The sequence below is a fragment of the Agaricus bisporus genome (assembly GCF_000300575.1).
Source record: "Agaricus bisporus var. bisporus H97 unplaced genomic scaffold AGABI2scaffold_9, whole genome shotgun sequence".
NCBI lineage: Eukaryota > Fungi > Basidiomycota > Agaricomycetes > Agaricales > Agaricaceae > Agaricus > Agaricus bisporus.
In genome coordinates, this window is record NW_006267372.1 from 235,837 (window position 1) to 261,621 (window position 25,785).

General features: G+C 45.0%; 8 protein-coding genes across 8 annotated transcripts; 3 read left to right on the top strand and 5 right to left on the bottom strand.

Moving 5' to 3' along the window:
- Window positions 1–1,401: 1,401 nt before the first annotated feature.
- Window positions 1,402–2,330, top strand: AGABI2DRAFT_194446 (hypothetical protein; the record flags this gene model as incomplete). The annotated part of the gene is made up of 3 exons (XM_006463633.1): window positions 1,402–1,411; window positions 1,468–1,775; window positions 1,824–2,330. Coding segments are annotated over exons 2-3 (630 nt in total), but the record flags the coding sequence as incomplete, so codon positions are not given.
- A 166-nt stretch (window positions 2,331–2,496) lies between these two features.
- AGABI2DRAFT_187219 (hypothetical protein) lies at window positions 2,497–5,540 on the top strand (the record flags this gene model as incomplete). The annotated part of the gene is made up of 19 exons (XM_006463634.1): window positions 2,497–2,824; window positions 2,881–2,949; window positions 3,000–3,081; window positions 3,136–3,167; window positions 3,218–3,249; window positions 3,306–3,357; window positions 3,417–3,560; window positions 3,615–3,752; window positions 3,811–3,986; window positions 4,040–4,293; window positions 4,348–4,409; window positions 4,469–4,524; window positions 4,573–4,594; window positions 4,649–4,689; window positions 4,741–4,850; window positions 4,901–4,948; window positions 5,013–5,086; window positions 5,150–5,318; window positions 5,378–5,540. The coding sequence occupies exons 1-19, from the start codon at window positions 2,704–2,706 to the stop codon at window positions 5,538–5,540; spliced, it is 1,845 nt and encodes a 614-aa protein (XP_006463697.1). The 5' UTR covers window positions 2,497–2,703.
- An 841-nt stretch (window positions 5,541–6,381) lies between these two features.
- AGABI2DRAFT_120505 (hypothetical protein) lies at window positions 6,382–9,512 on the top strand (the record flags this gene model as incomplete). The annotated part of the gene is made up of 9 exons (XM_006463635.1): window positions 6,382–6,608; window positions 6,685–7,164; window positions 7,218–7,280; window positions 7,330–7,773; window positions 7,833–8,417; window positions 8,475–8,758; window positions 8,810–8,934; window positions 8,991–9,096; window positions 9,148–9,512. The coding sequence occupies 9 exons, from the start codon at window positions 6,382–6,384 to the stop codon at window positions 9,510–9,512; spliced, it is 2,679 nt and encodes an 892-aa protein (XP_006463698.1).
- A 407-nt stretch (window positions 9,513–9,919) lies between these two features.
- Window positions 9,920–11,189, bottom strand: AGABI2DRAFT_120506 (hypothetical protein; the record flags this gene model as incomplete). The annotated part of the gene is made up of 2 exons (XM_006463636.1): window positions 9,920–10,338; window positions 10,400–11,189. 2 exons carry the CDS (start codon window positions 11,187–11,189, stop codon window positions 9,920–9,922), a joined length of 1,209 nt encoding a protein of 402 aa, XP_006463699.1.
- Window positions 11,190–13,982: 2,793 nt separating this feature from the next.
- On the bottom strand, window positions 13,983–16,233 carry AGABI2DRAFT_187221 (hypothetical protein; the record flags this gene model as incomplete). The annotated part of the gene is made up of 8 exons (XM_006463637.1): window positions 13,983–14,032; window positions 14,102–14,218; window positions 14,289–14,546; window positions 14,597–14,623; window positions 14,738–14,869; window positions 14,924–15,907; window positions 15,958–15,978; window positions 16,032–16,233. The coding sequence occupies 8 exons, from the start codon at window positions 16,231–16,233 to the stop codon at window positions 13,983–13,985; spliced, it is 1,791 nt and encodes a 596-aa protein (XP_006463700.1).
- On the bottom strand, window positions 16,220–18,848 carry AGABI2DRAFT_208605 (hypothetical protein). The gene is made up of 8 exons (XM_006463638.1): window positions 18,575–18,848; window positions 18,200–18,434; window positions 17,886–18,053; window positions 17,737–17,832; window positions 17,524–17,680; window positions 16,773–17,455; window positions 16,415–16,658; window positions 16,220–16,365 (listed from the first exon to the last, which is right to left on the bottom strand). Exons 1-8 carry the CDS (start codon window positions 18,823–18,825, stop codon window positions 16,346–16,348), a joined length of 1,854 nt encoding a protein of 617 aa, XP_006463701.1. The 5' UTR covers window positions 18,826–18,848; the 3' UTR covers window positions 16,220–16,345.
- A 329-nt stretch (window positions 18,849–19,177) lies between these two features.
- On the bottom strand, window positions 19,178–20,853 carry AGABI2DRAFT_194450 (26S proteasome regulatory complex ATPase RPT6). The gene is made up of 7 exons (XM_006463639.1): window positions 20,640–20,853; window positions 20,470–20,589; window positions 19,801–20,412; window positions 19,641–19,750; window positions 19,495–19,588; window positions 19,374–19,441; window positions 19,178–19,316 (listed from the first exon to the last, which is right to left on the bottom strand). The coding sequence occupies exons 1-7, from the start codon at window positions 20,788–20,790 to the stop codon at window positions 19,263–19,265; spliced, it is 1,209 nt and encodes a 402-aa protein (XP_006463702.1). The 5' UTR covers window positions 20,791–20,853; the 3' UTR covers window positions 19,178–19,262.
- A 500-nt stretch (window positions 20,854–21,353) lies between these two features.
- On the bottom strand, window positions 21,354–25,225 carry AGABI2DRAFT_208610 (hypothetical protein; the record flags this gene model as incomplete). Its single annotated transcript, XM_006463640.1, has 9 exons — window positions 24,332–25,225; window positions 23,803–24,032; window positions 23,502–23,748; window positions 23,282–23,448; window positions 22,991–23,235; window positions 22,722–22,903; window positions 22,389–22,670; window positions 21,764–22,335; window positions 21,354–21,705 (listed from the first exon to the last, which is right to left on the bottom strand). The coding sequence occupies exons 1-9, from the start codon at window positions 25,016–25,018 to the stop codon at window positions 21,354–21,356; spliced, it is 2,964 nt and encodes a 987-aa protein (XP_006463703.1). The 5' UTR covers window positions 25,019–25,225.
- Window positions 25,226–25,785: the final 560 nt, after the last annotated feature.

Consider the following 25,785-nt stretch of genomic DNA (forward strand, 5'->3'; position numbering starts at 1 on the left):
CGTTCCAAGCCTGGAGGTAGAATGGGTTACTGAACCGAGCGAAGAACATGTGGACGGTTCCCCTATGCTGATTTATGGAAATGAGGTATCAATAGGATATCAGTATCACCAGCTTTGTGCCATTGCTCGGTTCTCCCCAGGTCCTCCCCTTAGAAATTAATCTGATTGAGATTGTATCATCTTTATCAACTTGTATAAATATGGTGAATGGATATTTTATGGGTCCTCATCGAGTCAAGCTCGTTAGATGAAACATATAGCTTCATTTCTCGTTTTGGCGTCCAATATGGGCTCTACATTTATTTGCCTGAATCATTGTTCGGAACCAACTCAGTTGAAACAGTCAATACAGGATCTCACCAGAAGATGTGTATCCGGGTCCGCATTTGAATAGATCATCATCCGGGCAAGAATAGTATGTCAGGAATTTAGCATCTAAATATGAGGCGGGAGTTTCGTACAGGATTAGAAGAGAAGGAGGATTAGAAGGAAGGTTAGAGTAACAATTCAATTCAACTAAATACTAGGAGGAGTTCAACGAGGACATATGTCAAAGTCCCACTCGTTTCTCAATCACACCATCGTAACACCGTCGATTTTTATAAATTGTGGCGAGTCAAGCATTGTTACTTGTAGTAAAAATAAACTAGGACCAGGGTTTCAATGTCCATCGTCACTTTCCCCACGCCGCCACACCATAGGCGAGTAGAAATTCACCTGCATCCACTTCCACGACAATTGATGAACTTACTTCTCTAGAGCTTCTAGTAGTTAAACTCCAGTCAAATTGGCTGCCATGTTGCATCAAATGGCGAGCATTCTTGACCTGCCGGTGAATCTGCGCGACGACATTGTCGCTCGCCTGGACATCAAGGATGTCCTCTCGCTTAGCCTTGTACGTACGCATATCTGTCCAACCACCTGTATATCCTTGAAGTGCTGATGAATGACAAGGCGTGCAAGCACTTCAGTACTATCTTAAAATCGCGGCCTATATGGGTGCGTTTCGTTCATAAAACCCAATCGCAACCACATATTTCCAAGATGGAAGAACCTCTCGAAGATTATACAACGCAAGAGTTAAAGGATTGGACTGTTCGTCGTCACAAAGCACGCCAGTGTTACCGCTCGGTTTCCCGTATTACGACGCGCCACTATATTCCGGGAACAGATGATGCAGAAGCAAGTGTATTACTTCCTGGGGGCCGGTGGTTGTTGTTTGCCAGTGCGAAATATCCCGGCAACATATGCTATGCCGATTGCGATGCACTTCGTCCCGAAGCACAGTCGCTCATCGTTTTGGAAGATGTAACCCCGGATCGCATCAGAACGCAATTTGTCATATGGAGAGATACAAAATCGCCTCGACTAACTTTGAGAGTTGCAATCTTATATTGGCATGCATATGATCGTGAGTTCGTTTGCGAGGCCTTCCACCACACCCTCACTGCTAAGACGAACGTGTAGGAGAAGCTAACGACCGAGGCTACCAGGCTCATTTTTGCAAAATTGATCTGGTCGGACACGATTCCTCTGCAAAACTTGTAGCGGAGCCTCTTCATCAGTACCAAGGGAGTATTCCTAGGTATTCACTTGAAGGCATACGAGGGCAATATTTCTATCAACTTCCTTATATTGCAAGGAGCGGCGGTATGGCTCCAAGGAAGCCAGATCCACCAGATCATTCAGCAGTATTGGATATCCTTAATTACGAGAATGGCTCATCCGCGGCTAATGAAGTGACACTTGTTGACTTTTACCAATACTTCTATAATGTAAGCCCGAATTCTTTCTCTCATTGTGTAGCTCACCGAACTTGTTAGACGTTGCGCTTCAATATTCTTCCCGATGGTAGAATTGTTGTCTGTGGCGCTAACAAAGTCGTCATATATCCTGACCCTCTACTAATTGCTTCGAATGAAAGCAAGACATTGGCATCGTCCCATGTCCTCGAAATCCCAGGCTTCCCTATGGTTAGAGGATTTTTGAACATGTCCAAATGGTATTTCGGCCAGGAATCGAGCATAGCTGTTTTCGGTAATGCACCCAGACAGATGGTAGTAGCTTGGATTCCGCATGATGGTGCTCCGCCGATGAACAGGACGATCGAGAAATACATGCCCACGTTTGCTGGTCGGTCCATTCTCGGGCTTTTTCTAGGTGTTACGATGATTACACCGAGCCGTATAAGCCTTTTCAGCTACCCGTGGGGAGAATTTCAAAGCGAAGTAGGGGTAAAAAGCAGGAAAATCAACGTGAAGCGAGATCCTGACGACGATACATATGATGTTGACAAAGGGAGTTGTCGGGACGTAGAAATTCGGTGCTTCAATGAGGAAATCGGTCGAGTAATTACTCAGGATCTCTGTCATCGTCGTGGATATTTTGTAGTTGATATAAGTTGACTGGACAATGGACATCAGTAGCGAGCCGGAATTCTTACGTACAAAAGCAGAAAGATTTTATCCACGCGGAAATACTTGGACTGTTGTCATGTGGAGACATTCTGGCCATGTTTGGTCACCAGTCTGTGTCAGGTTCTCAGCTGCATTGCGTGCTCGCAGACCTATAAACTTTCCACCGCCCTCGCTCCCGACTTCCAGCTCCTATCCCACCCCTAAATTTGCACCGCCCACGAGACCATTCGCCTCAACCTCAAGGAAGGCTGGAACTTCAACTACCAGGACAACTTTGACGAACGATATGGATGCGAAAAAAGGAATGCACCCTGTCAATACAACGCTGCGCCTCCAGAACATCAGGAGGTTGATGAGGGAGGGAGATGCCAGTGTCGATGCATATGTCGTACCAAGTGAAGACCAACGTACGTGACTTCGGATCATCGAAGTATTCGGAGCCTTTAATTACGCTGTTTTGTAGACTCGAGCGAGTATCTGGCTGAATGTGACAGCAGGAGGGCATACATTTCTGGGTTCAACGGATCCGCTGGTGTGTCATCCCGCGAGCTTGGCAGTTGACTGGTGCTAATGCTTGACTAGGCTGCGCGATTGTTACACTCACAGAAGCTTATCTCTTCACTGATGGAAGGTACTTTTTACAAGCCGAGAAACAGCTAGATTCGTAGGTCCCGGTCTATCCACGAACACGAAGGGATGCTACACCTATTTTTTGCAGGAATTGGACTCTGATGAAGCAGGGTTTGCCAGGTACGTTCAACCCTTATCTATACTTCATCTTATAGATCAGGAGATCCCAGATGTTCCGACATGGCAGGAATTCCTGTATAAGGTGGATTCAGACGTTGATGATATCTGGCACACCGCTCATGAGCCCCCCAACGACAGAAATTGCCCAAGAATAGCAAAATCGGAGTCGATGCAACCTTGATCGCTGCCCGTACGTCCACTCATCTCATTCACTCCGGCTGTCATCCTGATATCATACATATCCTGCAGAGGACGCGGAATCGCTGCACAAACATCTTGAGCCGAACGGCTCAAAGCTTGTTTCTGTGACAAAGAATCTCGTTGATGAAGTTTGGAGCGATCGCCCTGCTAGGCGACTCAATCCTGTCATCCACCTGGACGAGAAATACTCGGGTAAGTTATATTCGGCTTGTCTAATACTCTTGTTCACGATTAATGTCATAAAAGGTCAATCTTCTGCTGACAAGATTGCGAAAGTTCGAGAAGAAATGAAGAAGAAGAAAGCCAAAGCAATGGTGGTCACGATGCTTGACGAAGTTGCTTGGTTGTTCAACCTTCGCGGTTCAGACATCGATTTTAATCCTGGTACGACATGCATTTTGGATTTTATTCTGGATGTTTGAGTTCTCAAGTATCTGCGTAGTCTTCTTCTCGTATGCAGTTGTGACGGAGAACAAGGTCAGCTTGTTTGTGAATGCCAACCAGCTCGACCAAGGTGCACACAAATACCTCGACGGGGTTACCGATTTACATCCATATGAGGAGTTCCTACCTACTTTGAATGAGCTCGCGGGCGGTCTTCAGCTCGATAAGGAGAATGTATGTTTCCTCCCCGCTTGATTCCAAGTCGTGTCTTTTACATATATCTTTAGCCAATCTGGGTGGGAGATAGAGCATCTCTGGCAGTCACCGAGGCAATAGGAAAAGATTGCTATCTGATTGCTCGATCGCCTCTGAATGACCTTAAAGCTATCAAGAATGCCACAGAATTAGAAGGATTCAGACAATCGCACATCAGAGATGGTGTTGCGCTTGCGAGATACTTTGCCTGGTTGGAAGAGCAATTGGAGAATGGTGTCGTATTGAACGAGAGTCAAGGCGCTGATCAATTGAGAAACTTTCGTTCGTGAGTTTTGCTGTTAATTTGTTTTGGAGTCACGCTAATCGTTTTGTTTGTTAGGGAGTTGGACTTGTTCAAGGGACTCTCGTTTGAAACGATCTCTTCTACTGGTCCCAATGGCGGTGAGTTGATTCGGCCTTGGATAGGCAAGTTTGTGATTATCTCACCTTGAACATTTTAGCTGTAATACATTATTCACCCGATCCGGAAGATTGTGCGGTCATCAGGAAGGATCAGGTAAGTATGAAATTGAAAGTGAAAGGATTTGGCTGAGCTTGTAACCAGATTTATCTTTGTGATTCCGGAGGTTCGATTCTGATCTTTGATGCAGAAGGCTTTAATCTCATGCTGATCTATACAGGACAATACTTGGACGGCACCACTGATGTCACCCGAACTTGGGTAAGGGTAAATCATTGCGTTCGACACAAGTCGCTCATTGGGTTCAATTAGCACTTTGGTACCCCGACAAAGGCCGAGAAAAATGCCTTTACGCGAGTATTGCAAGGTCACATCGCAATTGATACGGCAGTGTTCCCTACTGGGACGACAGGTTTCGTAATGTGATTCTTAATTGTCTTCCTTTATGGCGTCTTCCTGAAGTGTATTTTAGAGATTCGTGGGCAAGGAGGCATCTATGGCAGGATGGTCTTGATTACCGGTAAGCAAATTGTTTTTATCTATGCGCGAGTGAGATAACTGATGGTGGATTGTAAATTTGTTAGCCACGGAACTGGACATGGTGTTGGTCACTTTTTGAATGTACATGAAGGTCCACATGGTGTCGGCGTGCGTATTGGTAAGTTGATATAACAGTAATTGATATATTTAAATTGGAAAAAATAACAACCCTTCTCTGCAGCTTATAACGCCGTTCCTCTTAAAGCCGGGATGACTTTATCGAACGAACCGGGTTATTACGAGGATGGTCAATATGGCGTTCGGCTTGAGAACATCGTCCTCGTCAAGGACGTTAAACTTGCGAATAACTTCGCAAATAAAGGGTTTCTCGGATTTGAAAGTGTTACCATGTACGCCCTTCCACACAGCCATCCCCCTCTGAGATGAATCTGAACATTTTCGTTTTAAGGTGTCCCATGCACAAGAAATTAATGGATATGGAATTATTGAATGTCAATGAGAAGAAATGGGTTGACAATTATCATGCTCAAGTTTGGGAAAAGGTTTCGCCACTGTTGAAACATGATAAACGGGCTTTGGAGTGGCTGAGGAGGGAGACAGCGCCTTTGTGATTGTCGAGACGGTTATAAGTTAACAAAGGAGATACCGAATTTTTTTTTATGTATTTTCTTTTGCAAATTGCCCTTGCTTGATTGATTGTTGCATTTCGGACCAATGATTGTAATGGAGAAGTGTATATCAAAAATGACGAGTAGGATCGGAATAGGATGTCGGATATTTCGAATTAAATTGATATTTAACTCCGAAAGGAGACTGATCTCATTTCTACTTTATAGTCATTTCGAATGGTGTGTTGCAATGACTGCGGTCAACTGTTTGGCTGTGTAGGGGGTGCCCGGTGAACACGTTTTTTGCGCGCTTCTTCTTCTTCAACCATTCCCGTTCTCTTCCTCAACAACCCCGCCTTTCCACTGCCTTTTTCTAACCATACTTCAGGCGCACTTCTCTTCTCTCGTATAACCATACTTCAAGAACATGTCCCTACAACCGGGATATTGCCGCCATATCATTGTCGGCAATTGCCCCTGGGGGGAGAGGTGTAAGTTTAGGCATGATATCGTAGGATGTCCTTGTGGTCTGGCTATTCAACAAGACAACTTGAGAGGTCATCAAAGAGGGAAGAGGCATAGGTTTTTGTTGGCTGAACTTCAGGCAAGCAGAGAGGCAGTTGGGTCGCTGCGGGAAGGCAATGTCCCGGTGAGTCCTTGTCTTTCTTTCTTCCCTTGCCAATCCCTTTGCTATCTTTGGTCTCCCTAAACTTCTCAATAATAACCGCGGTTTCCCCTCGTTTAGCCTCCTCCCAATACCATTGGTACAGCCGGTACTCTGCAAGACACGAGGCGGTGTCCAAGGTGTAGGAAATTTATTCTTGCATCACAGTATGACATACACATGGACGGTCATACGCAGCAAGAACGAATCCGCGATTATCAAGATACTGTAATTGGAAATGAGCAGGATAAAGGTGGAGTTGAAGTGAATTGGAAGACTGGAGTTGATTTTGCTGTTGTGTTGCCCGATACAATCGTGGAGGTTGAAGTTGAAGTGAAAAATACAAATGAACATCCTATTTCGTTTGGAGCTTGTCGTGTTACCGAAAGAGAAGGGCTGGATAAGTTGTACGTTGATTTATCCATTTATTTCTTTTGCTAAGGGACACTGAGGTGACGTTTTGTTTCGTTTTGTTTTATACAGTTTTACTGCACGTCTGAAAGGCAAATCTCATCTCGTTCGACCCAACGTTCCTCGGACGGTGAGGATACGCTTCGTAGCATCTGACGTTGGAAGATACGAGGGTACACTCGAATTACTCTTCGTTCACTCACACCCCAAAAATGTTTTTCTCATTACGCGTAAACTGTTCGCAACTATTGGAGATCCTGAGCTTCACGATCGACTCGGGCCAGAGGCTCCGTATACTCGGAATAAGGGGCCAACTATGGATCTTACAGGAAGAATTATTCCTTCAACTCGACCCCCGGAGTGGACAAAGACGCGTTGGAGGGAAAAATTACCCAAGTACGAAATACCGGCATATGTTATTGACGCGGCATTCGGAAAGCAATCTGGAAATGCAGTGCAAAATATCAGGAGATTGATGCCTCGGGAGTTTAATGTTCAAACATATGGTGACTGGTTCCTTTATATCTTGTACGTGGAAGAAGAACAAATGAGGTGAGCCATTGATTCTCCTCTGTTTGCGAATGTCGAGTTTTAAAGACGCGTAGGCAAGATTTATTGACCTATGCGATGCCTGATGCGGAAATTAAGCCCAACTATCCTCGATACGAGTAAGAGTGTTTAGAATACCTGATGAAACTGTAGCTAACAACATTGCAGTTTGGAAGTTAAGGGTCTCGCCGAAGGACGTCCATCAGTACTCACTGGTGATTATATCCTAATAAGTCGCGCTGGTGAAGGTGGCGACGGAACCGAACGTAAATGGCACGAAGGTCGCGTACACAAAGTTTTTCTCGAACGGGTTAGCCTCCGCTTCGGCGACGACTTCAATACATACCGCGGTACGAAATTCGATGTGCAGTTCGTCTTCAATCGGATTCCATACCGGAGGATGTATCATATCTTGAAGAATGGCTTTAATCCAAAGAGGCTATTGTTCCCTGATCCTGAGCATATACGTAATAATCGGCTGCCGACTTCTTCTCAAAAGGAGGATCTGGTGTTGTTCAACAGACAGCTGAAGGATGATGACGAGCAATTGGGAGCTGTTGCTGCGATTATGAATATGAGCCCCGGAAGCGCTCCATTCATTGTCTTTGGACCGTATGCGATTCCGCGAATTTCATCGTATCATATCATCAGACTAACTATTTCCCCCCTAGTCCTGGTACCGGAAAGACCGTCACGCTAGTAGAAGCGATGCAACAAATCATAACCGCAAACCCAGAAAGTCGTATCCTTGCATGCGCTCCTAGCAATTCCGCAGCAGACACCCTCACTCAAAAGTTAATGCATCTCGCTCCCTCAGTCGTATTTCGACTTAATGCTCTCGTCCGTGAGGTCAAAGACACTCCCACTACGATCCATCCTTTCTGCCTTATCAACGGAAATAGAGTATTCGCTATTCCAGAACTTGAACAATTGGCCAAATATCGCATCGTTGTGTCGACATGTCTTTCTGGTAGTGTCCCGGCGAGTCTAGGCCTTAAACGTGGCCATTTTACTCATATTTTTATTGATGAAGCTGGACAAGGGAAAGAGCCAGAGGTTATGGTCCCGATTAAGAGCATTGCTGGAAAGGATACGAATGTTGTACTTGCAGGTGATAATCAGCAACTTGGTCCGATTGTCAACTCGGGTACGGCAAGGTTGTTGAAATTGTCGCAGAGTTACCTGGCGAGGCTGATGACTTTGCCTCTATATAATATCGAAGGGGAGGATTCTAATCCCGGTGGACGCGGTGTGACGTTAGTGTACTTTCTATCATGTTTTATCGTTTCATGGAACTAACGTTCACCATACAGCATCGCTAAGCTCGTCAAGAACTTCCGCTCACACCCCGCTATTCTTCAGTTTCCGAACACGCAGTTTTACAATTCAGAGTTACGATCCTGTGGAGACAATGCATTGGTTCGAAGTCTTGAAAATTGGGAGGAAGTCCCTACGAAAGGATTTCCCATCATTTTCCATGGCGTGGTTGGAAAAGATCAACAAGAGAAGAGGTCCCCTTCGTTCTTCAACCCCGATGAGGCTATATTGGTCAGCAAATACTGTCTGTCGCTGGTGAATGATAGGAAAAAGGGAGTTCGTACGTGTCACGGATCGTCTAACACAAAAGCTATTGCTGAATGTGGGATAGGTGCACAGGATATCGGCGTCATAACGCCATACCATGGACAGAGGATAAAGATCAAACAGCTTCTTGATAAGGACCGCAAGCTTGAGGATATAACGGTCGGAAGCGTTGAACAATTCCAGGGTCAAGTGAGTTTATACCCCTTTATCCAGGCGTATATGAGCATTGAAATTTTATCTCATAGGAAAGACGTGTTATCATTATGTCTACTGTCCGAAGTAATGAGCACTATGTCACAGCTGACATACGCAGATCACTCGGGTTTGTTGCTGACCGACGTCGCTTCAATGGTCTAGTTGCTCTTCTTTTAATAAAAAATCCATTCTTATTCTTTGTCTTAGTTGCCGTCACTCGTGCTCAAGCACTTTTAATTGTAATCGGAAACCCAATTCTACTCTCTCTTGATCCACTTTGGCGAGGATTCATGAATTACATACACCTTGGTGGCGGATGGAAAGGCAAAAAAATTGATTGGGATCCCAATGTTCCCGTTGATGCAGATTTACCTTCGACATACGATTCTGAAAGGAAGTTACAAGCGAGGAAGGATAGTGAGGAGATGATAACTAGATTGAGAGCTCTGATTGCGAAAAAGTATGACGATGGGGATTTGGATATCGATACCTTGGATATTGAGGGGGATGATGGAGATGAAGACGGTGTTGCGGGTGCGATTGAAAGGCCACTTCTTAGGGAGGCCGAGTGAGAATCTTGTCTTTTTCTTTTTCTGCTTTGCTTCGCCTGTACTCGTTATTATGCATGCATTGTGCGGTCGAGATACCGTTTGTAATTAAGATTTTCTGTACCGGATATTTAACGCGACCTCCGATATTGCCCCTTCGTCAAAGCAGCCTGGGCCCTGGAGTGTTTTCCGTGCTCAAGTATGAAGGCAATATTGAATATGGCCATCATTCCATGACGAGGGTAAGTTTAGCGGACCGAACCACAGAAGGAGCGACCGGTGAGTTCTACGAGGGTTTTTGTGCCGGTTACGTTTGTGCAGCGACTGCGTATGTAGGAAAGAATGTAGTTTAAGTGACGATATGGAGCGGTAGTTGAGTAATAGAAATAATACTACATAAATGAGAGAGGAGCGTCATCGAATGTGAACTTCTAGGGATTAGACCATAACAAAACTGGATCACTTCCCCCCGCCTCGATATCCAACGCAACACCTTTCCGTCTCAACCCAATGAACGCACTCTTCTCTAACCAATCATCCAAATGCTTCCTACTCGTAAACTTTCCAGACCTCAACGTCAAAGTAAAGGATCTCAAGCTAGGATATTCTTTTTCCAAAACTTGAGGTATTCCTCCGAAAATGAGATTCAGGTGAGTGCAAACGGTATCCAATTGGACGGCCTTCAAATTGGGATTTAAGGTTGAAAATTGCTTGAGAAGGAAACACACGAGTGGAATATCGCCTATCTTCCGGGAACTAGTTGTTTGGAAAAGATGGCTATCGTTGTAGATAGAGGATATCTGGAGAGTTTTGAGATCGTTAAAGGACTTGGCGGGAAACTCGAAGAAGTCTAAATTGTGGGGGGGAACAAAAGTTAAATCTGAAGCAGGATGGAACAGAACGTGCCTTACCTTGGGCCGTTGAGGGTAGTTTGAGGTGTAGATGTACGGGAGATACAAGCGACGATAGCTCTGAAATAGCGAGTCCGTACGGAGATTCCATTTCCTTTGGCAGTTCGATGTAAAGATGGACAAGAGAGGGAGGGGCGTCACAAGTTCTGAACCAGCGGATGAGATCTGTAATTGGAACAGATTCATCGAGTTGCATGTAATGAAAGATGACGTTGTCAGATTCAGGAAAGTATGAAGGTGTGGGGGGAATTGCTTTCTGAGCCCAGAGAGGTCCCGAGATCGAAAGCATCTTGGGAAGCAAACTGGGAAGAATCGTCTTCCTTAAATCCTCAACGCTTAGAGTCCTCAAACAAACGACAAGGTAATCCGCTCGTAGATGGAGAAGAGCTTCTGCAAAACATGGTGGAAATTGGGACCAAGTAGCTCCCCGCAAATCGAAAGATCGCAAAGTATGGAATTGAGGAGCCCATCGGGAGAAATCGTAATTGAATTCAGGCATGGCCTTGGGTTTCCCAATGTAGCCACGGGATAATGGGAACATTTTAGTCCCAAAAATTAGCCGCTGAACGTTGGGAAGAATACCATTCCATGGGACAGCGCATGTTAGTTGCATGAAATGGTTGAAGTTGTTATTGTGCAGAGTTATGGTTGGGAAACGGTGAAGGCTGGTGCATGCAAAGAGAGTGCGGCAAGTTAGACCAAGAGCATCGAGAGCATCCCTGTCATATTCGAGCTCGGAGAATATTTCTTCAAGGATTTCAGAGGGAAGCCCCTCAAGTCCAGGAGTCATGCAGCAATGGGGGAAATCCTCCGATCGCCTTGTCATCAAACATCACTTTGATGTTCCCACGCCGAGACCACAGTAATCTTATCTCCAACAAATACTCTTTGCATGCTCTGTGGAGTCGCAAAGCGGTCAGACAAAATTAGCTGAGGAATAAGCTTCAAGCTAATAATTAATCAATCATTTCCTAGGACCACGAAGTTAGGCCAGCCACTCAGAAACCCCTGAAGCAATCTTCGTGTTAGAGCTCGATTCCTATAAATAAGTACTCGGTCATTCAGTGCCAATCATCTGTGATGCGATGCGGGTGATAAGAATCAGAGCGAAACGGTTTCGAAGACCTCTCATTCTGCTCCCCGAGGCTTGTTGGCCGAACTGTGGCCGATTTCGCCGCATCTATGAAAAACCCATGAAATCCTACTAACAGGCTTATCTCTCCCCCCCTTAAAACCACAGCAACCCGTTTAGTCGTCACTCATAGGTTCTTTTACGTGAATTTTAATTAAGCCCCTCAGTCCCGGTTCCACCTAACCCCCGCCGTTGGACTGGTAATTGATGTGATGAGAGAAAAAGAAGGTAAGTTGCATATTTGGACCATTGCACCCATGATGAGAAAATAAAAATCTGGAACGGATTTCGGACTGCAGCTTCCGCCGCAGCGTTTTGTACCACGTGTCTTTTCACCTCGCTGTGCTGCTTAATATCCCAATCAAAGCCCGACTCCCACACCACGCTTTCATCCCACATTTCGGTTCATTCGGATTCTTTTGAAGGCCAAAAAGACAAAAAGCAAAAAATACAAAGGGGATAAACCCGAATTACACATCGGATACAATTAACTACTAAGAGTAGGTGATTTTGGAGTTCAGGGAACAAGGAAGAATCGGGGTTTATATTTTCCCAAAAGGACATCATCCAAGCCCTGCCAGCTCCACCGGGACCTCTTACTCGCGATTTGAAACCGAGAAACGCCTTGAATGACGCCAAGGGAGCTGGTAAGTATTTTTTGCCGGGGGTTTGAACTCCTTTTCCCTTGATATACAAATGTACCTTCGGCGGAGTTTCTACCTGGGGACGCCAAGTACCCTGCACGCAAGAACTGAGCAGCCTTGTGGGTTTGGAGGGCCTGAAGCAAGTAAAAATTGATGCCATGCATGTTGGAGATTATCAAGGATTGCTGCGGTCATAGAATCACCTAGAACTTTTTAATGCAACGTCTGATACCAAGATGATTGTAGAGTTAATAATTGAACAACGTGCTTCAAATCCGATCTGTTTCTACTCGTGTGAGACTTTACAATGCGACATGGGAATATTCTAGAAACCAAAAGAGAGAAACGAACGAGAGACGAACCTTGAAAGACCCAGTGGAAAGGATTGGCCGAAACCAAAAACTACTCGTGCCGATGCCCAGGGCCCTTCTTATTTCGTCGAGCTCTGCCATCATGCTTAGTGGTAATCACATCGCACTATATAATGTGTGAGACCCAAAACCTAAGACGGTGAGAATCAACCGTCAAATACAGTCGCCCTCCGTGTCTGTCTACCACAAGTTGATATGAGGTTATCAGTATTCTAGTGTATAAGAATAAGTTCGTCTCATCTCGAGAGCTCGATAGCTAGTTTTGCCACATTATCAGAAAAGAGACAACTAAGCATATGGTGACGTAGATCCGAAAAAGCCATATTAAAAAAAAAAAAGTTAACTCAAATAGTAGTACTTGGCAGAAGATGTCCGGCTTATGCGCGGAGTTATATGTACCGAACTTTTCAAAATGGAGGGAGGGTTTATGAAGCCCGCATTTTGATCGTTCCTCATGGTACTATTAGTACCGGTTTGTCTTGCCCCCAGTACCACATGTAGAAAGAAGAAGAAAAAACACGACGAAAAAATCATAATATCGGAAAGGTGTAAAGCAACTGTTGGAAGAATTAAGCTCATAATTTACTACCGCCTTAGTTTGTTTGAAAAAAAAAAGGAACACTCGAGCCAAGGAAGATTATACTACGGCGTGCCTGAACACCTCATGAGCCAGTGGCCACACCGCGTAGTTCCGATACGTAACTCTAACTAAAATAAAACACCACGCCGCTGATAACCAAGTAGCAAATCTCCACCCCATGATAAGATCAAGAAGGGAGGGGGGGGGGGGGGGGGGGGGGGAGGGAGATTATCTATCATCTTCGATACCGTTGCGGGAGGTTGTTTTCTTTTCTTTTTCTTTTCTTCTTTAGTGGTGCCTGAAGCAAATGTTTAAAGTGGAATTAATCAACTTCTCGTGCCTGGACTGGAGTTCATCTATATATGTTACGGTACTCTCCATAAGGACTTTAAACAGTGACAGATATGTGCGATAAAAAGTGACAAATCAAAACAAGACTTTTTAAAACTCTTAAACTACAAAGATCGACGAAGACAAAGGTGGGGGGGAGAGGATTGTGGATGTCTACATGTTTGAGATATCAAAAAAGAAAAAAATGGAGAAAAAAAGATAATGACTTTTTAGAATCATACTTCATCAATTTGATCGTAGAGTCGTCGTGTGCTTGGAATTCATGAAAAAAAACAAAAACAAAATAACAAATCAGAACAAAAGTCGGGGAAAAGAATCAAATTTCCCCCAATACATGGTGAAAAAAGAAATAGAACATAAACGAAAAACCATAAGTCATTCGTTCCAGTTTAACAATCGGGCGAGTAAGGGAAATAAAGGATAGAAGGCAAGTTCATGATAGCAGAGAAAGGCGATTATCGGATGAGAATAAACGAGAAGGACATAAGCGAGGCATGGCTTGAGATCATAGGAACTTTGACTGTCTCAAATATTGTCGTATCACCATATCTCTCACTAAATTGCAAAGAAACCCCGGGTTGTAAGAAGCCTACAAATTGAAAACAAAAAGACGTCACCACTCACCAGAAGCGATGATACCAGCTGTCGTCGCCGTGTCCGTAACCGAAGTACAAAACGCATAGAACTTTCTCGGAATCGGAGAATGCTCTCTCTGAATGGCGCCAAATTTACTCCTCATATCTATGACATGGTCATCAGAAAAAAAGAAGAAAAACCTTGTAACCGAACACGGGAAAAGAAAGTCACTCACATTTACTAACCGTATCCAGATTATTCTCTCTATCCGCATAGCTTCTCACATACTTGGATAATCTGATCCCGCTCCTGAGTTTATGATCCAAAATATCGCACTTGTTCAAAAAGAGCACTAGATCGACGTTTGCTAAGAGTTTGTTTGAACAAACGGCTTTCCAGAGGAGTACAGAATCTTCTAATCGGTTAACGGTTCGGTCTTCGGTCAAGACCTGATCGAAACTTGATATCGGGGCAAGGAAAATGATGGCATCGACTATAACAAAAGGTTAGTGAGATACATGAGAGGGAAAAGAGGAGCTGTACCATCGTCGAAGAACGGTACCCATGTTACTGTTCGGGGAAGTTGACTTTGAGTACTTTGATTCGTTTTGTTAGATAAACTTTTGACTTACGTCGCTGAAAGATTGCGTTGATTAGCTGAATCATTCGTTTGTGGAATAGTACTCACCTGACTCCGACTTCCACCGACGTCAACAATTCGCCATTCAGTACCTGTATCTCTGCTCATAGGGACTTCCATTTCGAATCTGTATTCTGCGACACCGACAGTTTTGAGTCGCGCTTTGAGCACGTCGTCTGCCAACACATAGAGAATGAATTAACCAGAAATAAGAGAGAGAGACTACTCACCATCAGAAGGGATGAATTTTGGTGAAGTAACACGTTTGAGGTCATTCAAAAAAAACCCACTACCTTCTTCCAACTTGATCTTCTGCCTCTTCAATACACCTCGTACATTCGGATCTTCCCATAACTGAACCATATCGGCACATAACGCATTCAAAGTTTCCTGAATATCATCCGAGTATTCCAATGACCCGACACCTCCACTCCCAGTACTTTCACCACTAGAATCTGAACTGGCACTCCCACCGTCTCCAAAAAAAGCGGGATGAGTCACCCTTGCTCGTGCAAGGGCACCCCTCCACATAGTCGTAGGTCGAACGAAAACTTCACCTTGTGCAATATCACCCCTTCCCGGAGAACCGACAACCATAGAAGTAGAAGTGGTATAATGAATACCATTTCCGCCGAGATTACCATTTCCTAAATGTGTAGCCTCTTCTTCGTCTGGAGGCACGAGTTGACCGATCAACCGTTGTTCGATATCTCTTATAGGTGACAGCCGTGATTTTAGGGCTCTGATATGTTGACGTTGGTAAGATGACTTGTGGTAGTGGTAGTAGTTGTTGTTTTGGCGTGGCGGAGAGCAGTCGCGGTCGAGATGCATTTGGGTATCCGAGTGTCGGTGTCTATGTCTGGTAGCTAGGGTTGATCTTGACGCAGAAGCGGGGGATTGATTCAAATCGAGATCGGAGTCAACGTCGCCATCGGAGTCAATAATAGTAGCCCCACTGCGATGAGGGTGATGCCGAGGAGAAGAAGAAGATGGGATTTCTTCTTCAGCAACACCGAGTACGTCTGGTAAGGGAGGTGGGTTTCTTGATACGCTGCGTGAACGAGAACGGAAGGAGGAATGAAGAGAAGTGGTAGACGAGGTCAGCAGGGCATCAAGGATCGTCCGTATTGAGCGCACGATGTTGAGTTGGATGACTGAGCGCCAGAGGATGCGTTCCTCCCGAAAGGCAGTCGGGGTGTAGAGGCGTTGGAATTCTAAATAAATAAAGTTACTCTGTGCTCTGCTGGTGGACAAATTGACTCACGTCTGAGGGTGGTCGACTTGCCTTGGGCCCATATGTGAGCAGCACGTGATGGAAAGCAACAGGAGGACACACACCGGACTCGCTCTGGCCGAGCAGCAGCAGTCGGACAATGCGTTTCTTCCGGCAGGCATTGCGCTCTGCCTTGATGGTGGCATCAATGGCGGCGCTGACCTGGCGGGCCTGTTCCTCGCGCTGGAGGCGGAGGAGGCGTTCCTCGGGGGATTCTTCTGGGGGCGGCTTGAGGACCTCCTCGAGGGGGTCTACGGGGACAGGCATGGCATAGTACAGGCGATGATGTGTGGGCTATTTACTCTGCTAATCGACCTCATTCACACGTGTTCTCCCACACCGAGGCACCATCACCCTCTACGTATACACTCTAATTATGTTAGAACAGCCACGGCCCTACTGCCACCCCCATCAGCGCGGCACACAGCGCAGCAGACAGCAGACTTACCTCGCCCCAGTGGTCCCGACGGCTTGATTTGTAGGCAACTCTGGTGTATCAGATTCAGTGCTTTGATCGCGTCCCTGCTTTCGATCACACATGAGATGTTGATTTCACTCGCACCCTGGCTGATCATCTCGATATTCACACTCCCCTCCGCAAGTGTCGTAAACATTCTTCCCGCAATCCCAACCATGTTCCGCATGTGCTTCCCCACCAGCGACAGTATCGCCATCTCCTTGTGCACCGACACCTGTTTCCGTTTTCAGCAAAAGAAAATAAAAATCTCGATTCAAAAACCAAAAGGAGAAAACCGGTCCAGATCCATGGATCAGGAATAGAAAAGTCAAATAGAACAAATACGCACACTTCCGTTTTTCCTGAGCTCCTTGACCAGTCTATCCAACACTTTCTTGGCCAATCCATCTTCTATCGCCATACTCACGTGAACCTCACTCGTCGTAATCAAGTCCACCACCACCCCAAATCTATCCAGCGTCGAAAATATCCCAGCCAAAAACCCATGCGACACGCTTTTCCTATTCGAATGCACGTTCAACACCACGATATGTTCTTTGATCGTCACAGCCGTAGGCAATCGTTTTCTATGCGGGGAATCCGCAGCTGCCTCCAATGCGTGTAACATCATTGGCGATACGGGTTCGGGTATACTCGGCGGATTAGATGAATCTTGATGTAGGTGTGGCGCATCTGCATCTGGGTCCGGATGAATCACTGTTCCTCCTCCTCTCGGATTTTCAACATTCTTTATCCGAATGGGTATACGTTTCCGAATAACCTGCTCCATCGTGAACGGATGGACAACTTCACTTCCATAATATGTCAACTCGGCCGCTTCATCGGGTGAGATTATCGGTATAAGTCTTGCTGTAGATACTTTTCTTGGATCGGCAGTGAATATCCCATCTACCTCTTTCCATATTTGTAGTTCAGACGCCTCAAGACCGACAGCTAAGAGCGCCGAACATAAATCAGTATAACCTCTTCCGACTTGGCGTAGCAACGATCCAGGCACAGGACCAAAATAACCTGTTTTTGGATAAGAAGAAGCAAGATTAACGTGAGGGAATGGAAGTGATACAATGAAAATAATGTACCTGTAACAACAGGCACACGGGGTGCACACTGCTTAACCCTCTCGCCTAAAGCAACCGTCAACCTATCATAAAATTCTTGATCCAGCGTCTTTTCTTCTTCTCCATCATCGCTGACAGGTATAACATCTTCTAACGAGACATACTCTGCATCGATACCCTGTCAAAGAAAAGACATAAATAATTCATTCCCAAGAGCAATACATACGGACTTACTCGGTCACGCAAAATCGCCGTCATCAATTTACATGCGAGTTTCTCCCCGAGGCCGATAATCGTATCTCTTGATCTCAATGATATTTCATCAATCACCTACAACGCAAGTCATCATCAACACAAATGTCCTTTCAATTAAAATGACATACCTTGAGAGCATACAAAAAACTCGTCAACCAATCACAATCCCTCTGAATCTCCTCTTCCAATTCTCTTAAAATCTCCGGATGCTTCGTTATACATTCTCTCGCAGCAGTAACATGTTCTTGTCTCAACAAATCCACCGTCCGAACAAATTCCCGGTCCATCCCCACCCCCTTTCAATTCCATTCCAATTCAACGAATTCTTCGAACTGTTAATCGGTGACATAGCAAAACCTAAACCAGGAGTTATAAATCGAGTATGAGGAGCCTTGGGCGACGAATGCAATGAAGATGCTTCAGAACTCTCCGTCATAGCCACAGCCGGAATAGCAGCAACAGTGGAGGGCGTATTTAAACCAAAAAGACCTCTAGAAACAGGTGTGACGGTTCCTGTTCCTGGCGTTTCTGGCGTTTTTCCGTTGGAGGTGGCGAGATTGGGACGTTGGAGTGCTTCAGATGATGCCCGTAAGAGTAGATTGGTGGTTCCTAGAGCTTTGGTGGATCCTGAACGTGCGGAACATACTAGAGCGACTTTATGTTGATCAATGTAGTTCCTTGAAAAGAAGACGCGTGTCAGTTGAGGAACTCTCCATACACGAAAAAAAGGGAGAGAGAGAGAGAAAACGAAACGAAACGAAACGCAACGAAGTGTAATAAAACGAAAAGAAACGAAGGAAGAGGAAATGAAACGCACGAAACGATATCCTCTGCAATATTCACAGCAAATTTTCCAACACTCGTCCCTCCAAACTTCTGCACAAGCCATTTCGCAGCAGGATCTATAGTATTTTGATGTAAATTGGGCGGCGTAGATGGCCCAGAAAATGACGATGACGATGACGAAGAAACGTCCTCCTCGGATGAGGGAGACGATGTTACTCCTTCGGATCCCGATCCTGTCAATGATGGTGATTCAAGCGTCGCAGGTTGTGGACCTGGTAACATTATTTTACGGAACGAGATGGACGTGTGTTGTACAGAAGTTTATATTGGGTACACTCCATGACTTCAACTTCGGACAGTTCGGATATATTTTTGAGTGTTCGGTCTTGCGAGTCAATGGCGCGATCGAATCACGTGATACACAGTCTTGACTCATTTGAAAAAAATTTTGGTTTCAGCATTTGCCTTATAAGGTCAAAGCTCGAGTTTAAAAGCTTCTGTGATGTACACCATATTCTGATTCAAACTGGAAAACAGTGGAAAAGTGATCAGCGGATATCAGTTGCGACGTCCGCTGGGATCCTGTGGCCAACAATGATAGGGTTATCCAACCCAATTGTCCGACGTCTCAATGCCAGAGGATAGTCAGTGGATTTCCAGCAAACCGATCACAGACTAGTATGCAGCCATTAATGCCAAATGAAATAGTATACAACGCTCTACGAGAACAACTTGTTAACAGAAGTGTTTCCTTCTTGGTTCTTCTTCAAAACCTGTGTGTACGAAATAAGATTAGAAATTGATAATAACCCGTAAAACAAAAAACCAACCTTCGCCACGGCAAATTCAAAATCTTCTTGCGTAACATGCTGTCTTCGTTCACGCAATGCATACATACCTTCATGTCATACTGTCAGCATGGTCATTGTCCGAGAAAGACGATGGACGTACCGGCTTCTGTACAGATACCGCGAACCTCAGCACCTGAACATTGACCCATTTTCTCAGCCAAAGCTCGAAGATTAATTCCACGCTGTAGCGACATCTGATTTGGGTGTTAAATACGCTCGCTACCAAAGAATAGAGCCTAGACCTACCTTTCGAGAGTGAATTCGAAGAATAGATACACGAGCCTCTGGACCTGGAGGAGGGAACTCGATCTTACGATCAATACGACCTGGTCGTAGAAGAGCGGAATCAAGGATGTCTGCAAGTAGAAATGAGAAAAAGGCTTGAATGGTGGCCTCAATGACATACCGATACGATTTGTGGCCATGATAACCTTGATGTTCTTCGTCGACTCAAAGCCATCCAGTTGATTAAGCAATTCCAACATCGTTCGTTGCACCTCGGAATCACCACCTCCACTACCACTCTCCCCTCGCGAACTTCCAATAGAATCAATTTCATCCATGAAAATAATACTCGGTGCATGTTCTCGAGCCATAACGAACAGTTCTCGGACCATACGACTACCCTCGCCAATATACTTTTGCACAAGTTCACTTCCACTAACACGAATGAATTTGCAGTCTGTATGATGCGCCACGGCACGGGCCAAAAGAGTCTTCCCAGTTCCAGGAGGTCCATATAGAAGAACACCCTTGGGTTGAGCGATACCAAGAGCCTCGAAAAGTTCCGGGTGTTTTACGGGGAGCTCGATGACTTCCTTGATCTCCTTGATTTGTTTATCCAAACCACCGACCATTTCGTATGTGCTATCTGGCACTTTCTCGACCATCATGAGGGAAACGAGAGGGTCGACCTTGTTAGGTAGAATTTTGTGGATTGTATAGGAATCGGAACGAAGAGCAACCCGTAGAGTAGCCTTCAAAGCGCTGACTTCGACATCCGAGTCGATGTCCACAACTTATAGTAGAAGTAATCAGTGATCTTGTAGGATGCCCAGCGACTGTGGCGACTTACTGTATTTACCCTCGGGCTGCACCTTCACCAGTACTTTGTTCTTCCCCATCACTTTCACAACTTCCCCGACATAGCTTCCAGGCTCCTGTAGCAGCTGCAGTTCCTCTCGTAGAAGTCGCACTACACATCGTTTGAACAACCAGATCACCCAATCCGCGGTAAAGACGTACCTCTGGCATTCAATGCATTTCTTTGCGCCTCCAGCCGCCGTAAGTTCTGGGTTTTCTGGTTGATAAGGAGTTCGGCAGATTCAATCTTGGCTTGGTAGTATTGTTTTATGCCGGCGGGTGCAACAGGGGATTTTACAGCGACGGCGGCCATGAGGAATGTTTGGATGGTAATGAGAATTGAGATTGCAAATGCAGCAGAGCAAGCATGACGCGTCTGCGTGACAGTGACAGTGACATCACGTTCATCAATTCCATCAGCAAAAGGGTCGGGAAAATACAAGGGCTCACAATCTATTAGTTCTATATCTGACAGGATTAATACATTGGATACGTTGTGATGGAAATTAATACTTATCATGACAATTTTTTTTTATTCTACTGAGAAAGAATTACAAGGCCACATTTTATCTGAAAGAAATTGTCGGTACACTTAATAATGGCATACCATATTATCCTTTTCATAGGTAAATTATTAGAATGTACTATAATGGGTTGTATTAGGTTTCCAATGGTAGGAATACTCAAAAGTTTGTGGAGCTATAATAATCGGGCATTGTAATGTGATCTAATCGCATGATCAATATTATCCAATTGTAAGGGGGTATTCTAATGAGTAAGTGACGTTATAATCCAATCTCGAGGGGCCATAAATCCGGATATTGTCAAGACAGGCAGTGTTTATCATCAAGAAGGTACTTTATTTCGTGAACTTGACTACAAGGCACTAAATCCTAATGCACTTTCCTCTTCGGTACATGAGTCTCCATCATCAACCTGGGTATTCTCATCTCCGTCAAGCTCACTATCCCAATCGTTATCATCTCGATCTGGTAAATGCTCTGTTGATGTAAACCTCGCATCTTCAGTATCACTAGCTTCAGAATTATGCTCTTCGTTTTCCACTGCCGGTTCCAAATCTTCATGTTCAATTTCGCACTCTCTTGTTTCGCCTTTGTCTCCCCAGAGCCTATCAATTTCATCTCGAAAGCTTTGAGTAGACTCCCTGGTGGCCAAATGTCCAATCCCGCCACCAGTAAAGCGCATGAACATATCTCGGTCAGCAAACCTTGATCCAAATAATAATAATAAATTCCGAACATCGAATTATAGAGGATGGGACTCACATGTTTACATAGTATCGGTTGTAATCCAAGTCCATTTCTTCTTTTCGACGAGCCATTGAGGGACCTAGAAGTTGTGCGGTAGTTTCTTGTTCAAAGTTAGGTATCAAATGAGCTGCCCGTAATACATCTGATGGATTAACAAATCCGAAAGTGTCAGGACCGACTTTACGGAACATGACTTGATGTAGCCATTTCGCAGCAAATCCTGCATGTGCACCACTATCAACGTCGTACCAACGCACCAAAAGAAATTCCATTCGATGCAATTCACGTTTCCGTGAACGATTACTATTGAACTGGACCATCGCGTGATAAATCCCAAAGACCCGAGCATAGCAATAGGGATGACTACTACCATCATGCGAAAGCATGATGATATCAGAATGGGTGTGTGGGTTGATAGAGTCTTGATCCCGTCGATTGTCATACGTGGTGAAATTGATACGGAGAACTTTGTGGGCAAAGATAGAACTCTCCAAGAGGAGAATCTTCGTGCGATCTTCAGCTGTGATTCGAAGGCCATCGAGAAGAAGTCGATTGAGGAAATGATCAATCAACTTATGATAAAAACCCTATATGAAATAGTTAGTTGATTCATATTCGACACCACGGTCTGCAAACTCACCTCAGTAGCAGGATCTCCGGAATTTTGCTTCAACCAGTTGAATAAATTCAATCTTGCCGCTTTCCACCTCGAAATATGATGGTGTTCTTGTGGATCTGAGAATGGCAAATCGTCCATTTCAATCAATGCTTCGGGAATTGAGTCAAGTTCTGCCAAGGTCACAGAATGATTCAAAGCTCGAAGCTGTGCTTGACGACGCTCCTGTTGACTGATTTGCTTTTCAATTTGGTTTTTATTGGTCCGATCATAAAACCTCTTGACACGACGATGTTCTTGTTCTCCCTGAACTCAAGTATTAATATATAACCTGCAATACTCGATAACATGACTTACAATTTGTGTTGAGACTCCATCTAGTGTGCCAATCAAGGGGATAGCATCAGGATAGTGTATGATTGAATGGAATTTGGGTATATTGATGTGAAATTCCTTCTGTATACGTCTAGACCCACGAACCGTGGCAGTTGAACCATTCTTCAGTCTCGCCACTTCAGCACGCATAGCCGTGGCAGCCTCTGAAGGTGTCTGGACAGTTGAGAATTGAGGGCATATCTTGTTTGCGAAGTATCGGATTTGTTTCGTGAAAGCTCTCGTTAAGCCACGGAAGATACCAAGACTAGTTTCAGTGTGTAGTCGCAATTTAGCAGAGGCATGCCAGCAGGCAGCGGTAAAGAGCAAGTCTTGAATTTTACGATCAACCGTTTTGGGGAACAGGCCCTCAAAACACGGTCCCGCACATTGGAACACATCCTCAAAGTCTCGGCCAGCCAACTTCTTCATTTCCGAAACATTATTCTTGAAACTCCGGATAGTTGACCGCCCAAATGCAGGAACCCTGTGAAACCTGCTATGGTTAAATACCTGTTTAAATAAAATAGGAATAGAAACCCTACCGACGATCCAACTTGGCAACTGCATTTGGACCCATCGTATAGAGGATACGAACAAGATGTGTCAAAAAGTGTTTGAAGACACCGATTTCAACTTCGTGAAGGACATCAGGAACAAATAAATCATAGAAATTAAATCCACATGGGAGGAGGAACTGGCTAAACGCATTCTAAGAATAAACAAGTGTTAGGTGACATTCTGATAATGAACAACAGAACGTACGCAAACGGGGGTTTTAGATTCCCCGAGTATTTTGTCTATTGCTTTTCCATCGGCAACGTAACCATATTCGTAAATTTGTCTCCGTGCCGTTTCGACTCTCGCTTGCTCTCTCTCAGAATCCTCTCGTTTGCGCGATGAATAGATCGAATCATGGAGTTTTGTGCCAAGCCCAAGTACCTGATTCTTCGTTACTGTGCAGTTTGCACAGAGGTTGGAAGAGTTCGGCTTTATGCAAGCGATGAGAACCCTGTTACATATCAGGATGCAGCTTATGAATTAATTCTGTATGATGAAGACAGACCTTTCAACGTAATCAGTAGAATATACAAAGAAACGAGGAAATAATCGGCGCCACTTCTCATCTCCACATTGGACAACCATTCCGTTCCGATATACCTCATCGAAATCCTTGCGACCAAGAATGATTGACCATATTTTTTGTATCAAATCACGCTTGAGTTGCTTGAGACTTGAGTACGGCGCTGCCTGGTCAAATTGCTCCATATAAGTGTCTTGTATATCCGCTGGAAGCTATTGAAAATATTAGATATTGTTCTATAGTTGAATATCAGGTACTAGATTCTCACCGACGGAATATACGCGAGATGATGTGCCGCAAACGAAGAAACCTTTGTTCGAACATATTTTGATAGATTTCCAAACCAGATATAAATTGGCCATAGCGATGCAGTCCCGAAGTCGGCGAGATGAGTGGAATCAGAGTATGCCATGAGAGGCACAATGGCCTTTTCGAGAGTACACCCAGGTATCTCAGGAAGTCGCCTTTCCATCTCCAAAAATCTGTCTGAAGTGTAGACCTCTCCATAAACTTGTTCAACAGGTTCCTGTTCAGAAGGCTGCCACATTTGTTGAAACCCTCGCCAGTGAAAATTGCGCGAGGCAAAATCTTGGATGCCAGACTTGATCACCTCGGTTAAATCGCGGTGGAAGAATTTGATTTTGATAGTTTCGGCTTCCTCTTCTCGTGGATATCGCGTACGAACCAAGGGAAGTGGCAACTCGATCGCACTCTCCATCCACACATCACTTTTGCGGTATGGTAAATCAGCATCCACCGATGTTGATTTATCCATGCGTCGTGATTCACGGGTTGAATTGAAGTTTTTGAGGTTGGATGCCTGGAAATCAGCATGTAAAATCACATCGTCAACCAGATGTTGAAGGTCGGCAAGGGTTTTTTGAGTGCTCTGATAAAACCAACACATGAGGCGAAATATTGTTGCATTGAGAAAGGGAGCGAAATAACGAGTTGATGTCGATATTGATGCAGAGGGCAGTACATTGTCAAGAGTTTCGGGTCCAAACCCAGCGACTGGATTCAGTGGAAGAGAATTCGGATCTTTGATAAAGGTCGGAGCATCAGCAACATGATAAATTGTGATATCCCGGTCGGGGTCTGTAGACGGCAGGACTGTATAGCGGCGGAAGAGCCCCATCGAGTTTGGCTCGGTCTCAATGAATGGTTCATCAACTGCTTCATGGTCCGAGCTGTCCATACTTGCCTCAGCGGCGAGGTCTACTATGACTCGGCGAGGCCTTACTCAAGGCGGTGCTGGTTCAGCCAGCTGGGCATCACGCTCCCGAACACGGGCTGAGGGTTTATGAACACGTGTTGACCTTCGTAGACCAGTCGGCTCAGATGGTAAGTGATCCACCAGCTGTAGCGGTTGAATCGCACTTGTTGCAAGTACTGGTGGTCTTTTAGAAGGAGTATATGGCAACTCGGAAGTAGTCGGCTCGGTTTCGGAGGTAGTAGGCTGCATAGGAGAGTTTTCTGAGGGTATAAATGGTGACGGAGAGATCTCTGGAGCCAGAGACGGTGCAGAAGAGATACCTGGAACCAACGACGGTCCAGGTAATGCAGGAGGGAGCTCTGAAAGGTTGGAAGTGACCGGTTCTGCAGGAACTTGTTCAAAGAGGAAGTTTTCGAGTGAAAGGCCCGAGTTTGACCTGCCCACTCCTGGTTGTACCTCTAAACCAGATGTAACCATCTACAAGTACTTTAAATTCAACAAATGATATATTTGATTGTAATGAGCACTTACCTCGGTGTCGATGGTGACATTTTTGCCATCCACATTTTGTACCTTGGTTACTAGTCGAACGTTGGCCCGTTTAACACATGCGCTTCGATGAATATTGAGACCTCTCTGGGTATGGAAAGACCTCCGGCATATTGAACATGCGTTGGCCATGTATACAGGTAGAATTGTGACCAGAAGCCAGAGCAGAGGCTTCGTGGTCATCAAGGTGGCTATGCGGG